This window comes from Ceratotherium simum, chromosome 2, assembly GCF_057802395.1.
Source record: "Ceratotherium simum simum isolate JZ-2026a chromosome 2, ASM5780239v1, whole genome shotgun sequence".
In the NCBI taxonomy this organism is placed as follows: domain Eukaryota; kingdom Metazoa; phylum Chordata; class Mammalia; order Perissodactyla; family Rhinocerotidae; genus Ceratotherium; species Ceratotherium simum.
This window is the reverse complement of record NC_141901.1, coordinates 65,182,290-65,198,767: the sequence shown is the minus strand read 5'-3', so window position 1 is coordinate 65,198,767 and position 16,478 is coordinate 65,182,290. Positions and strand designations below refer to the sequence as shown.

Here is a 16,478-nt window from a genome sequence, read left to right as displayed (position 1 = left end):
TTTTGAAACATATGTGATCTGGCTTTACTCAATCATTTTCTATGTTTGGTTACAGAGATAAAATATTCTCACTAAATTTAATTCTATTTAAATAAAAAGACACAAAAGCTTGGATGATATCTTCATACATAGTGTATATTAGTTAATTTCTCAGGGTTACGTAACTGCTTCATTTGTATTAGTGCTTCTCTAAGGATGACTTTAAAAGAATAAAGGACTTTATCACGTCAAACATTTAGTTTATAACAAATGAACTCTGAGAATTTAAACAAATAATTTTTAAGTAATTACAAACAACTGTAAATGTCATTGGTTTTTAATTTTAAGCAAACAATTCATAAATATGTAAACTGCAAAAAAAAAGAAAAAAGAAAAGGTGATTTACAATAATAGATCTACTATTTAATTTCTAGCAATTATGCAAATAATCTAGTTATTATACACATCCTTAGGAAGTGGTAAAGGAAAGCCGAATTATGTATTTCTACAGGTAGTCCTTCTATATAATTAAGAAAAAACATTGGTAAAATGCTTCATAGCTTTCAAAGCAATATATAAGATCATTATTTCATCTGATGCCCTTAACAATCTAGTGTTCCATACTATTATTTCTATTTTCTATTATGCTAAATGAGCTTCATATTTCAACACATTTAATGGCTAATAAATTTTCTTTAAGGGTTTATAACATAATTTACCTAAGCATATCCCTGATTTTGAACACATGTGCCCTCTGATTTTTGGCTATATAAAACACTTGCAAGAATGTATCCTAGATTATTTCCTGGGGATAGCTCCTCATTGGTAGGATAACTGGCTGAAGGGATATGAACATTTTAATGACGCTTATCACATATTTCCAAAATGTAAACTTTTGTTTTTCCCACTGTAACTTAACTACTTCTCTCAAAAACAGACAAACAAACAAAAAATGTGCATTGTGAGGCACAGTGGAAAGAACTCAGGCTTTGGAACCAGAAGGTTTATGTTCAAATCCCCAGTTCAGCTACTTACTTGATTTTAGGCAACTTAATCTATTTCTCTGCTCTTTTTCGTCTGCAAAATGGGGATAATCCAAACCATCTTGCAGGGTTACTGTGAGGATCAGAGATAATGTGTGCACAGCGTCTGGCTCATAAGTGCTCAAATAATGGAGGCAATATTGTTGAGGCAGTAGATAATGATGAAGAGCACTGATTTTAGAGTAATAGAGACTCACTTCAGAATCCTGGCTCCACCACTACGTTTGCTGTGTGAACTCGGACCAGTTACTCGACCTCTGTAAATCTTAGAATAGCCCCATTATTTTACAGAGTTGTGAAGACTAAATGAGATAATATGTAAATACTTATCACAGTGCCTGAGAGCCACCTTGCCTTGGAGGTTAAGCAGCAGTGACTGGCTGATAAGAGGGAATACAAAAGGTTAGGCTCCTTGTTTCAAGTCAGCACAATTTCATGTTTCTCCTCATCTCCCTGGGATCCTCGAGACCACATCCTTGCCTGGCCCATTTCCCTCTCTTCCCTTCCCTATACAGCCTCCCTCCTTCCCAGTAAAGGTGTTCACTCTCTCCATCAATCAATCAATCAATCAATCAATCAATCACATGTACCCAAGTCCCTGTCTCAAGCTGTGCTTCTAGGGTACCTGATCTAAGACACTAGTATTTACAAGTGCTCAATAAATGGTAGCCCTGACAGTTATTAAGCTCTAAGAAAGAATAATAAAAGCACACTCCTCAATTAATATAAGTTATAAGTTCACAATTTTCTTCTCATTTCTCACGAGTACTTTTATGCAACTCTCACTTTTTAGTAATAGACATTTTCATGTTTTCTTTCTTTCTTTTTTTTTTTGCGAGGTAGATCAGCCCTGAGCTAACATTCCATGCCAATCCTCCTCTTTTTGCTGAGGAAGATTAGCCCTGGGCTAACACCCGTGCCCATCTTCCTCTACTTTATATGGGACGCCACCACAGCATGGCTTGACAAGTGGTGCATCGGTGCATGCCCGGGATTCAAACCTGCAAACCCTCGGGCCGCCAAAGCACTTAACCGCTGTGCCATCAGGCTGGCCCCTCCTGTTTTCTTTAATCCTCTCTTGGGCCATCTCACCTTGGATAATTGGCTGATTTTTCATAGATACAAATATATACCCTCTATGTGATCTCGCACTTAAATATTAAGAAACTTACATTGTTTTCCATTGCAAGGCGGCGAACTGCAGGAGTTGCCAGTGTTTTTTGGCCCTTTATCTCTTGGTGCGTGTGTTCGTCATGGGACACAGCAGGAGTTTCAACAACATCTTCTTCCGAATCTGGTAACAAGGTAAAATTTTATTCTTTAGTTGAAAATGTTTTAAAAACAAGTTTAGCGGCTTATAATATATAAATAAGTCCAACTTAAAGTTTATAGTTAACAAGCATAAGAGTTGGGCTACTTCAGAATGGGAAAACACAACTTCAGAATGGGAAATCAAATGGGTAGAATGTGTGCGCGGTGGAGGGTATTGATACCTCGTACTGTTTAATGATTATTATTAGCTGATGTTTACTTCATTTCTGTTAAAATCATGTAGCAGCTGCAAGTCAAAAAATGAGAGCTTTTTCTATAAATTTTAAAACATGTTGTGTTTTAAACACTTTCCTAATGAATTTCTCATTTATATTTATAAATAGCAGAAGAATCAAATGTGAGGTAAATTACATGAAAGAATCATGTAAAACCTGTGACAATCTTAAACACTCTCCTAAGATAATGTAGCATTTAAAACTTTTCTCTGCTTTAAGTATGGCTTAAGCAATGCTGTGGAAGATTTTATTTTCATGGCTAATGCTCATTTGATTTTTCTATTCTCTAACTCTAGAGTACTGATAAAAGAAAAACTATCTTGGGCTATTAGCATGTATTTTTGCAACCAAAAAAAAAAAAGTTTTTGAGAGCATCTAATTGTCAAAGTCTGATGCTAGGAAATCAATGCTGTAGAGCAGAAGCTCTGTGGGAATTAGCAAATTAGAGACTAAACTTCTGAAAATCAGCAGGCAACTGAGTTTGCTGGGACATTCAATTCTAAGCAAATAAAAATTTTCCAGTGCCGCAACTATGGAAAGACAGTCTATTCTCCTCCTCACTACTCTATGAATTGGCCCAGTGAAGCTCTCGAAGTTCCCCCAAGCGTGAGGAGGGGAAGAAAACAAAAACTTGTATTGAGCATGAAGGGTAGCAGAATATGTCACCTCAAAATATGACTGTAGGAGTTCAGGACACGCCACCCCAAAATATGCTACTTTGGTATACTGATTATTTTGAGCTGTAGGCGCTTGGAAAAACAGGAAACGCAGGAAGAAGCTTTCTCTGAACTCCCCCTTATTGCCTAAAGACAGATGTTTCAAAAGGAAATGGTCATAAATCCACTACCCAGGAGCATCATCACCAGGGAAGATTGATTCTTAGCACAGAAGAGGAGACTAGAAGTCAGCACCACACCCAGATGAACTTTGTCACAAGATATCCCACCTTCCATCTGTTCTAAGGGCCCGTTCATCGTCCCTAAAAATCACTTGCTCTCCTCTAAGAGGCCTACATCCCCTACCCTCCTTTCCCTATGAAGATGATATTTAAGCCTGAATTTGAAAGCCACCTCTCTGAGTTACTCATTTTTCCCTGGGTGTCTCCCATGTATACATTAGAGAGATATGTTAATAAACTTCTGTTTTTCTCTTGTTAATCTGTCTTTTATTACAGAGGTCTCAGCTAAGAACTCAGAGGGTAAAGGGAAAATTATTTTTCCTCCCCTAGAAGTACCTATTATATGTCAAATACTGTGCTACATATGCAATATCTTAATTTTCACTCCAACTGTGAAAGATAGGTGTTACTATCCCCATTTTATAGATTAAAAAATGCGAGACTTGAGAGATGAAGGGATCGGCCAAAAGTCACACACCTAATAAACTGTGAAGAGCTGGGATTCAACCCTAGCGCTGACTTAGTCTGTGCTGTTTCCATTAGTCCACGACCCTAGTAAGTTTTCTTTCTGGTCAAATAAACTGGAATACAACGCCTCTAGTTCAAGGCATAGTTTTGTTGGACTTTGAAAATCCCTGTGTATTATCTATATCTGATAAAGTTATGGGAGAAACTAGTAAGAAAGATTAACATTAGGAACTAATGTTAATCAAACCAAAGAAATCAAGAGGATTCAATTGCAGGAACCCCAAATACTGATTTGAATAATGCATATTTGCTGAAATAAGAGAAATTTATAAATGCCCAAGTATATCATATACAAAAGTTATTATATATTTCCAAAGGATTATGTAATTTACTGCTACCCATCTTTCTGGAAAACATTTTGATATATCACCAAGTAGTACTGCCTCTTAGAATAACTTTTGTGTAAATATAAGGGACAAAACAAACTTATTTGTGAGAAGTCACTCATATATCATTTGTAGTAGTCAAGTATTTGTTGGAAGAAAGCTCTCTTAATCAAGTAGTAAAATATCACCTTACTATATATGACTTTAAATCATTTACTAAGTGTTTTTACACATATTTTCTCCTTTGGTGATCACAACAATGTTATAAGAATGCAGGGACAATCTCTTGATTTTACCAGTGTAGAAACACTCTAAGGGGGATGAAGTTAAGACTAAACTAAAATTTCATAACTCTCCCCAACTGATGTGATTTTCATGGTTCTGGCACCATACTCTAATATGTGGGATTTTATTTCTTCAGTAGTGGATTTAGAGTACACAGTTTTAAAAGCCTTAATTAAGAGCAAAAGAACTCTGTAAGTAAGCACTTTTTCTCATGAAGATTGCCAATTTAGCGTTGCTGAAATTCCTCATATGAAGCAAATTTACCAAAAAACCACATTATGTGAGCTTAACTAAATAAAAGAGTAATTTGAATTAGTAAAAATATTAAACTATGAAAATGCAATATTCTTAGGAATTTCAAAAACTATTTCTAAGAACCACAGTAAATAGTTAACTACATTCATTCACTTAACAGGGGGAAATTCTTTTGGGGAAAATGTTTTGAAATATGAAAGCATTCAAGGGTGTTTGAAACAGTTTGTTTTCGTAATAAGCTTTAAACTTTTCCCCCTGCGAAACTGCTTAGGAAGACCTTTCTTCATAACACAAATGTAAACTTTAGTTTAGTGCCTGTCCAAATGATCATAAATTGAGAATTAATGACACCCAAACCAAGGAGATTTCACTTAAAATTATTGAAACAGCTAATTCAACATACAATTGGCTGTAAAAAATTAAGTTATAGCTACCATTCATTGAATGCTTACTATGCCCAGGCATTGTACTACATAATTTATATCATTGAGTGTAATTTAATTAAATGACATGCCAAGTTCTTGAATAGTTTCATGTCAAAGAGGTTTTCTTTAACTCTAAAACACTGTATTAATCCTGGAAAACATTTTAATATTATAAACTCTATAATAGCACACCTAACTTGTGTTGTTACAGCAGAATTTTGCAAATTTGCACATGTATAGTGTTAGAAATTCAATCCCAGTGTTCTAGATGCAGAATGGTGCTGATACCCATCATCTCTGAATAGAATTTTCACTGTAGCAAAGTGGTTAGGAACATGGGCTTTGGAATTAAACAGTGCTGGGGTCAAATTGTAGCTCCACCAAGGCTATGTGACCATAGGCAAGTTAGTAAACCTCCGTGAGTCTCAATGTTGCACGTGTCAAATGCAGATAATGATTTAATGAGATAATGTATAGATAGCATTAGCACAGAGAAAGCATTCAATCAATGATAGACGTTGATGTTAAAGGGTAAATGCAATATAATGGCAGAATAATACTGGTTTTATAAAGTATTCTGCTACAGCTTATGTCCCTCCCTCTCTTCCCTTAATACTTCCCCATGGCGGCAAGACTCCTCAATTAGACGTAATTAGGTATAGTAACTCTCTACTTATCTGGTGGTCAAACATTCTGGCAACTTAATCTTGCAGACAGTTTCAGGCCCAGAATACCTAAAATAGCTGCCACACAGCTTCAGCATTAAAACCATGCACTTGCTCCAGAGGAAGGGCATTTAGACTCTCAATCAGATCCTATTTTCTCTTCGTAGCACATACTTCTTAACAAACTTGGTTATCTGTCTTCCCAGAAAGTTAGGAAGGAGAGTGATGGCCTGGCACAATGACAATGCTAAGAGGTAGGCTGAAATAAAATCAAATGCAGAATTGTTTTGTTTACAGTACAATGAATGTTCATAACGTCTTTGCATGATCAAAAAAAGTTATACTCAATATCCTCATTTTAAGAAGGAGTAAAATGTCTAAAGCTTTTTTTTAATAAAACTAATGATTCCCCTCAAATAAATGGTTTTGAAAAAAGTTTTGGTACAAAAAGTTTAGCTGTTTAGAAAAATGAAGAGTCATCTTACTTTGTTAAATAAATAGAGGCTAGAGAAAGCCAGGTTAGCTGTAAAGAGAACTCATGGCAATACACTTAAAACTCTGAGTTTACAGTAGACAACGCACTGAGACATGGAATAGTTTTGACTTAATCTTGACGATTTCAAGTAACTGGATTTCAACTTGTATTTTTTAAAACAATACATGCCTTGTAAATGTCACAGATACAAGTTAGCCTGAGTCCAGTAAGCTCTTCTCAAGCAGAGGTCTGTCTACAGTCAAATCACTCATAGAAAGGACTTGGAGGTCCCAAATAGTTTCTCTCATCAAAATTATCATGACACTCCAGCCTTGAAAAGCAGACTGCGACACCATGTTACAAAAGACAGTACCATAGAATATCATTTAAACAAACATTAGAAGACAAGATTTAATTTCCAATACTACTAATTAAGATTTCTGGTCTTGATCTCTTATATCCTTGATAGTTCTATGCTATAATTATTTTCTACCTATAAAATGGAAATAATGTATCTTATTCTTCTAAAAGACTTTTTAAGTAATTTTCTATTTATAGTATAATTGGTTTTACCAACACTAAAACAAGGAACAATATAAACAAATTCAGTATTACTAAAAAATCTTTCCCATTTCCAGGATTAAAAAGAGGCATATACAGGGGCTGGCCCTGTGGCCTAGTAGCTCAAGATCCGTGTGCTCTGCTTTGGGGGCCCAGGTTCACACGTTCAGATCCTGGGTGTGGACCTACACCACTTGTCAGTCATGCTGTGGCAGGCGACCCACATACAAAAAAGAGGAAGATTGGCAGTGGATGTTAGCTCAGGGCAAATCTTCCTCAGCAAAAAAAAAAAAAAAAAAAAAAAAGGCATATATAAATTTCTCAGTAAATCAAATCTATTGTTCTATAGGCCTGCTTATTTGATACATAGTTTTATGCTTCATAGTTTATTCTTACAGTAAAAAAATTAATAAAAATTATAATAAAACATAAATATAAAAGCAAAAAGGTATACATGCAAAATAAAACTACCACACAAGATAATTGTTCAGAATGCACTCTGAATGGCAAGTGAAATAGAACAGCTAGCAAATGATCACTTCTCTATGAGGAATATTATCAGATAAATAAACTGCACATACATATAATGTAAAATTTGATAAGCTTTGAAATCTGTATATACCCATAAACCATCACTACAATCAAGACAGTGAACACATCCATCACCCCCAGAAGTTTCCTTCTTCTGGGAAGGATACCCCTTGGTAATCCCTCCTTCCCAGCATGCCCACCCCACCCCCACCCCCTCACCTGGCAACCATCAATCAGTTTTCTGTCATTACAGATTAGTTTACATTTTCTAAGATTTTATATACTACATGGAATCATATAGCATGTTCCCTTTTTTGTCTGGCTTCTTTCACTCAGCATAATTTTTCGAGATTCATCTATGTTGCACAGGAGATTAATTTTTGCGAAAAAATTCTCTAGAAAAAACACACTCCTCTCTTGAAAAAGTTCTATGATTCTGTAATTTGCTATCAAGACTTATTAAGTTGGATCTCACTTGAGATGTCAAAATAAACTCTAAAAATAAGGCCAAACAATAAAAACCCCATAAATCTCAATTATTTACCTGTTCATATAAATAATTTGCTTTTTCAGATGGCCCGAATTGGTATCTAATCTGCCTACAGCACCTGATTGGGTGTCCCAATTTAATGACATCCATAATAGTGTTCAGCATCTTTGCTTGTCTCACTTTGGCCAAGAGCGTAATCCTCTTTCCTTTCTAGGTCTTGAGTGAATCCAAAAAATGTCACTGATCCATCAAAATAACTCGGTGTTTATTTCAGGTAATTTTTAAAGGCGAATTCCTTTTTGTTTTTAATATTCCTAAATCATGCCTTTCAATAGAAATTTGGAATCAAGATACAGGAAGCACTCCTATTACCCTACATTATGGTCTTTTATCCAGTCCACACTAAAAGGAACAAAATCCCCTGAAGAAACGGATAATTTCAGATCTGAGACAGGAAAAGTACAAGGTAAGTCCCAGAATATCTTCTTGTGCCAAAAGTAAGGAAGCTTTTGAAAATTAATGGGGCCATGTTAAAAGAACAAGAGCCACCTTGAAAGGGACACTACTATTAAAAATTTGAGCATCAATAAGAATGATTATAATAGATTAAACACATTGAGTCAACTGAAATACAGATAAAGTTGGAAAAATTAATATCACCATTTGAAGGGGATATTAAAGCAACCCTTTACTTGGAGAATGGGTAAAGGGAAAGCATCAAGTATTTATTTTGTCTTTCCATTAGGAAACTGTATTTCAGAGAAACCAATGGCTGCAACTGATGAGGGGAAAGCTTCATTTTACAGAATAATGCCAGCTAATAACCTTAAAGGAATGACAGAGTCCAAAAATCGTCATTCCACAACCACTATAGCAACTATTGATTTAGGCAAAGACTTTCAAATGATATTATAAACTGCTTATATAGTGCCAAAGTAACACCACATAGATCACTTCCAGGTTGCAAAGGGGGAAAACATACTGTACAAGGGAGGGACAAGGGTATCCCTATCCTTATTCAGTGTTTAAACTTAGCATCACTGGCAGGTCACCCAGATATTATGAGTGTTCTGATGTGAAGCAGTATGAGTAACATAATATTATCCATGATGTAATCTAGCCAAAATAGTTAACTTGAACCCAGCCTTTTAAACTTACTTCCAGTTTACAGGAAATATAAGGACTAGAGGAGCAAGTTAAACACCACCATGAAGAAGCAACAGGACAAATCCAAAAGATGTGACATTCTGCAAAACAAATGGTGGTGTCTCTTCAACAAGTCAGTGTCACGAAACAAAATGTGAGGGAGGGTGAACTAGATTAAAAGAGACCAGGGGCGATATATAGCCCTATACTGGACCCTAGTTTGAACAAACCATTGAAAATTTCAAGGACATTTTGGGGGCCATTGGGGAAAGTTAAATAGGGTCTATCAGATAAAACAAAAATGTATTGTGATGAAAAATGTAAATCATTAACTAAAAAAAACAGATTAGAAAATACCAAGTACAGTATATCATTTTGGTAAAAAATACCTAAATGCAAATATACGTGCCCAGAAAAATGTCTGGAGTGATATACAACAACATGTTAAGAGCAGTGATTTCTGAGTGGTAGCAATATGTTTTTATTTTCTTACTTTTGGTTTTCTGCATTTTATAACTTTCTACAGTGCACATATCCTGCTTTTATAATAATAGAAGTTAAATAATAGGAAGGCCATATTCCAGCTTTTAGAGGCAACATGTCATAGGGGAAAATATTCTGGACAAAGACTCAGGACATCCGAATTCTAAATTTGGCTCTGTCACTGCCATTGGACAAATCACCCAACCTTTTTAGGCTAGGTTTAGTTTCTTCATCTGTTAAACTGGAATACCTCACAAGTAAGGGTAAATAAAATAATAGGTATGAAACATTTTATAAATTATAAAGTATGATTATGATATCAGTTATTATTACTATTATTGTACAGACTGCAAAACTAAGAGTCAGATAGCCACTGTAATTCATAGTCCTTCTAGACTTCTGAATTACATTACTGAAATGTCTATTTGAGCACTTCCCAAATAGACTGCTGGCTTAGGGTTGCATCACAGAACTTATGTTCCCCCAGCTCCCAATATCAAGGCTGTTTCCTAGATGACATAACCTGGTGCAGCACAACAATGCCATAAGAAACTTCTGAGGTAGAAAGCCAGCTGTTTGCCCTCACTGGAACAGCCCACTGTTTTAGTTTTCCTCTGTAACATTCTCATAATGAATTCTCTATTTCAGGACATCTACTGCTTGTAAGTTCCATAGCTGCTGCTTCTTCTGAATGCTAGTTTCTTCCCTTTTCATTCTGATTTTTTCTTTTCTCTTCTACTTCTCTTCGAGAAGTCTGGCTTTCATAACGATCACCAACAAGAGTGTTTTTGTTTTTGTATCAGTGGCAAACAGAGTAACGCCATTATGTTAGATGTAATCTCTGCATATTCTAACTTTTGTTATTAGTGACCAGTGTTGAAGGCCTGGGTCTTTAGTTCCTAAGAGAGCTTGTTGCTTCTTTGAACACTAAGGTTACCAGAAGGCGGGCCTCCAGATAAGTGAAGTATTACTGTACATGTTTTTAACATGGTAACTGGTCAAAAGATAATCATGCATCACAGAGGACCTTTTCTCTTTTCCTGACTTCAGCTTCTAAACCCCCAAATCAAACCCCCAAAGTTATTCAAAGTAAACATCACTTTTAATTGGTACTCAATGACAAAAGGACAGAAGTAATTGATTTGGCAAAATAGATGAACATATTTACGGTACCTTTTAAAGCTTCTGTTTCTATGTCTACTAATGGCTTCCCCACATAGGCAATATCGTCTAGATTATAATACAGTTTTTTAATGACTCCATCATAACGACTAGTGATGGTAACAGAAGCTTTATCACTTTGAACTTCACAGATGCTATCAAACTGAGACACTGTATCTCCTTCTTTTACATACCTAAAAGAAAAAGACATAAGATACTTTTACATGAACAATTATAAGTACAGATCACCCTAACAATGTAAATGCCACACTGAATTAGATCAGTATCCATGTAGCCCAGCATTTAGTCCCAGATGGTACACCAAAGAATGTTCCAGAAAAGACTATAATGGTTTCCAGAGTCTCTTTGATGTATCTCCAAGAAATACTAAAATTTTAAAAACCATTCATAGGTCTATAACCCAAAAATTTAATTAAACTTTCAAGTTTTTTGCCTCACCCATTTCTTTGAAGAAGTTCTAGAAGTGTATGTTAAAAGTGTTATTTCCTTTTATTGTCCTATATTAGCCTTTATCAAACTTTAGGGATGCCTATTATTCCTAGAATTAAATTTAAAAAATGGATATGAAAAGCTATATGTCAACAAATTGGATAACCTAGAAGAAATGGATAAATTCTTAAAATCATACAACCTCTCAAAAGTGAATCAAGAAGAAATACAGAATCTGACTAGACGAGTCACAAGTAAAGAGAATGAAACAGTAACCAAAAACCTGTCAAAACAAAAGTCCAGGGGCCAGCCCCAATGGCTTAGTGGTTAAGTTCAGCGCACTCCGCTTTGGCAGCCCAGGTTCGGTTCCCAGGCACAGACCTACACCACTCGTCTGTCAGTGGCCGTGCTGTGACAGTGGCTCACATACAAAATAGAGGAAAACTGGCAACAGATGTTAGCTCAGAGTGAGCCTTCCTCAGCAAAAAAAAAAAAAAAAAAGTCCAGGACCAGACAGCTTCTCTAGTGAATTCTACCAAACATTCAAAGAACATTTAATACCTGTCTCAAACTCTTCTAAAAAACTGAAGAGGATAGTATGCTTCCTAACTCATTTTAAGAGGTCAATATTACCCTGATACCAAAACCAGACAGGGACAAAAAAGGAAAATTACTGGCCAATATTGCTGATGAACATAGTTGCAGAAATCCTCAACAAAATATTAGCAAATCGACTACACCAATACATTAAAAGAATCATACAGCACAATCAAGTGGGATTTATTTCAGGGTTACAGGGACGGTTCAACATCCACCAATCAATCAATGTGATACACCAAATTAACAAAGTGAAGAATAAAAATCACGTGATCACCTCAATAGACGCAGACAAAGCACCTGACAAGATCCAACATCCACTTATGAAAAAAACTCTCAATAAATGGGTATAGAAGGAAAGTACCTCAACATAATAAAGGCCATATATGACAAACCCGCAGCCAACATCATACTCAATGATGAAAAATTGAAAGCAATTCCTCTGAGAACAGGACCAAGACAAGGATGCCCACTCTCTCCACTCTTATTCAATATAGTACTGGAAGTTTTAGCCAGAGCAATTAGACAAGAAAAAGAAATAAAAGAGATCCAAACTGGAAAAGAAGAAGGAAAACTGTCACTATTTGTGGATGACATTATTCTATATATAGAAAACCCTAAAGAATCCACCAGAAAACTATTAGAAAAAATCAATGAATACAGTAAAGTTGCAGGGTACAAAAGCAACATACAAAAATCAGCTGCATTTCTATACACTAATAATGAACTAGCAGAAAGAGAAATCAAGAATACAATCCCAGGGGCTGGCCCCGTGGCCTAGTTGTCAAGTTCGGCGCACTCTACTTCAGTAGCCCAGTTTTGGTTCCTGGGTGCAGACCTACACCACTCATCAGCGGCCATGCTGTGGTGGTGACCCACATACTAAATACAGGGAGACTGGCATAGGGCGAATCTTCCTCAAACAGAAAATAGGAAGATTGGCACAGATGTTAGCTCAGGGTGAATCTTCCTCAGCCAAAAAAAAAAAAAAAAAAGAATACAATCTCATTTACAATAGCAACAAAAAGAACAAAATACCTAGGAATAAATTTAACCAAGGAGGTAAAAGACCTATACGCTGAAAACTATAAGACACTATTGAAAGAAATTGAGGAAGACATAAGGAAATGGAAAGATATTCCATGCTCATGGACTGGAAGAATAAACATAGTCAAATGTCCATATTACCTAAAGCAATCTACAGATTCAATGCAATCCCAATCAGAATCTCAATGACATTCTTCACAGAAATAGAACAAAGGTCCTAAAATTTATATGGAACAACAAGAGATCTCGAATAGCAAAAGCAATCTTGAGAAAAAAGAACAGAGTTGGAGGTATCACACTCTCTGAATTTAAAATATACTATGAAGCTACAGTAATCCAAAAAGCATGGTACTGGCAGAAAAACAGACACATAGATCAATGGAACAGATTTGAGAGCCCAGAAATAAAACCACGCATCAATGGACAGCTAATCTTTGACAAGGGAGCCAAGAACATAAAATGGAGAAAGAAAAGTCTCTTCAATAAATGGTGGTGGGAAAACTGGACAACCACATGCAAAAGAATGAAAGTGGACCATTATCTTGCACCATACAGAAAAGTTAAATCAAAGTGGATCAACGACTTGAATGTTAAGACCTGAACCCATAAAAATCCTAGAAGAAAACATAGGCAGTATGCTCTTTGACATCAGCCTAAGCAGTATCTTTTTGAATATCATGTCTACTCGGGCAAGGGAAACAAAAGAAAACATAAACAAATGGAACTACATCAGACTAAAAAAGCTTCTGCATGGCAAAGGAAACCATCAACAAAATGAAAAGACAACCTATCAACGGGGAGAAAATATTGCAAATCATATATCCGACAAGGAGTTAATTTCCAAAATATTTAAAGAACTCATAAAACTCAACAACAACAAAATGAACAACCCAATCAAAAAATGGGCAGAGGATATGAACCCAGACATTTTTACAAAGAAGATATACAGATGGCCAACAGGCTCATGAAAAGATGTTCAACATCACAAATTATTAGGGAAATGCAAATCAAAACTACAATGAAATATTACCTCACACCCATCAGAATGGCTATAATAACAAGACAAGAAATAACAAGTGTTGGAGAGGATGTGGAGAAAAGGGAACACTCACACACTGCTGGAGGGAATGCAAACTGGTGCAGCCACTATGGAAAACAGTATGGAGATTTCTCAAAAAATTAAAAATAGAAATACCATATGATCCAGCTATCCCACTACTGGGTATTTATCCAAAGAACATGAAATCAATAATTCAAAAAGATATATGCACTCTTATGTTCACTGCAGCATTATTCACAATGGCCAAGATGTGGAAGCAACTCAAGTGCCCATCAATGGATGAATGGATAAAGAAGATGTGGTATATATACACAGTGGAATACTACTTAGCCATAAAAAAGACAAAATTGTGCCATTTGTAACAACATGGATGGAACTTGAGGGTATTATGCTGAGCAAAATAAGTCAGACAGAGAAAGACAAATATGGTATGACTTCACTCATATGTGGAAGATAAACAAACAAACACATAGAAAAAGGAGAACAGATTGGTGGTTACCAGAGGGGAAGGGAGTGAGGGGAGGGCAAAAGGGGTAAAGGGGCACATATGTACAGTGACGGATTAAAACTAGACTATTGGTGGTGAATGCAATGCAGTGCACACAGCAACTGAACTATAATAATGTACACCTGAAATTTACACAATGTTATAAGCCAATATGACCTCAATAAAATAATTTAAAAAATTGATATCCCCAATACACATCCTTTGTAATTTCATGAATTTTGGTTTGAGTTCTCTCAGTCTTTCTTTCTAGAACTATTGTAGCATATCCTTGTGTATCAGTCTCTTTATCCCCTTAATCATTTTAGGTATGGTTTACAAGGCTCTTCTAGATATTCTTAGCAAATAGAACAGAAGGAATCGGACCACATGTGAAATATAATTTTGATTCTAGTGTCATTCTTGATGTATCTAGCACATTTCTGACTTATTACCAACAATTCTTCATTAAGATATTTGTTCAGTCATTCTTATTCCTTGTCTTCCTGTCTTAACCAGTTCTCAGTCCATAATAAAACATCACCCATATACAGAAGACACACATATAGAGGCCTTTCACTTCTATAATGGTGGAGTAAGGACCTCTGGAATTCTGCTCCTCCATAAAAGCAACAAGTATACTGGCAAAAGTTGTTAAAAATCAACTTTTTCAGAATAAAAAGGCTTGCAACAGCCAAGAAGTAATTATTCAGGAAAATGGCTGAATCTCATTAAAAACAGTGAGTTTTATGGTATTTTAACTTGCTCTATTCCCATCTTCCTTTCCTCGGCTCAGCATTAGCCTTGAAAATTACCAGCCTTACAGCCACAGGAAGGTGCAGACCAAGTTTGTAGTTCCACAAGAAGCTACATTCCTGAGAACTGTCACGATTTGACTTGTCTGGCAGCTACTTGGAAAGATCCCTTTCACAAGGGCTTGTGTTTATTAGACTTGTCTCAGAACTTGCTCAGGGTGCTTGCTGAAAATAATCCACAGCAATTATTTAAAATCATAGCTGGCTGAGCCAGTGATAAAAGTTGGGGCAAACAAGAGGTTGGCCAAACATCTTAAAAGGAAGAGCTGGGGAATGAGAAGTCCATACAACTCATTATAGAGTTGCCACATTATTTTACATAAAATACTCAGTTTCCAACAAAATATTATAAGACATGAAAAGAAACAGGAAATTATGGCCCATACACAGGAAAAAAGCAGTCAACAGAAATCATTCCTGAAGATGCCTGGATGTTGGACTTACTAGACAAAGACTTTTAACCAACAGTTATAAGTTTAATTAAATTAACAATTAAATGTTCAAAGAGCTAAAGGAAATCATCTCTAAAGAATTAGAGGGAAGTAGTAGAAAATGATGTCTCACCACATAGAGAATATCAGTAGAGATAGAATATTTGAAGAAATATTGCTAAAAACTTCCCAAATTTGGTGAAAAACATTAATGTACATATGCAAGAAGCTCAACAAATTCCAAGTAGAAGAAACTCAAAAGAGCCACACCTAGACACATCACAATCAAACTGCTGACAGACAAAGACAGAATCTTGAAATCAGCAAAACAAAAACCACTCACAAGTGCAGGAAACCCCATGAGAGTAACAGATGATTTCTAGTCAGAAACCTTGGAGGCCAGAAGGCAGCTGAATGACATATTCAATGTGCTGAAAGAAAAAGACTGTCAATCAAGAATCTTATATCTAGCAAAACTATCCTTTAAAAATGCATGCTCTGCTTTGGTGGCCCAGGGTTTGAGGGTTCGGATCCTGGGCACAGACCTACACACTGCTGATCAGGCCATGCTGTGGTGGCCTCCCATATACGAAATAGAGGCAGATTGGCAACAAATATTAGCTCAGGGCCAATCTTCCTCACCAAAAATAAATAAATAAATAAATAAATAAATAAATAAATAAATAAATAACCATTCCTAAAAAAAAAAAGTTAAGGAGAAATGAATACATTCCCAAATAAATTAAAACACAGAATTCATTGCTAGCACATCTGCCCTGCAAGAAAGATTAAAAGA

The 16,478-nt window shown here is 35.8% G+C and overlaps 1 protein-coding gene across 3 annotated transcripts in view; it reads right to left on the bottom strand.

The window, feature by feature from the left end:
- The window catches only part of DBT (dihydrolipoamide branched chain transacylase E2), a 40,553-nt gene that overhangs the window by 12,489 nt on the left and 11,586 nt on the right, over positions 1–16,478 (bottom strand). For 2 of the 3 annotated variants that reach the window (XM_087446695.1, XM_004420780.3), the window contains exons 4-5: positions 10,811–10,992; positions 2,195–2,316 (exon numbers count right to left, since the gene is read on the bottom strand). In XM_087446695.1, coding sequence (XP_087302821.1) covers positions 2,195–2,316; positions 10,811–10,992 — 304 coding nt within the window. Of the gene's footprint in view, positions 1–2,194; positions 2,317–10,810; positions 10,993–16,025; positions 16,119–16,478 lie in introns of those variants that run through there. The other variant, XM_087446703.1, reaches the window with a different exon arrangement.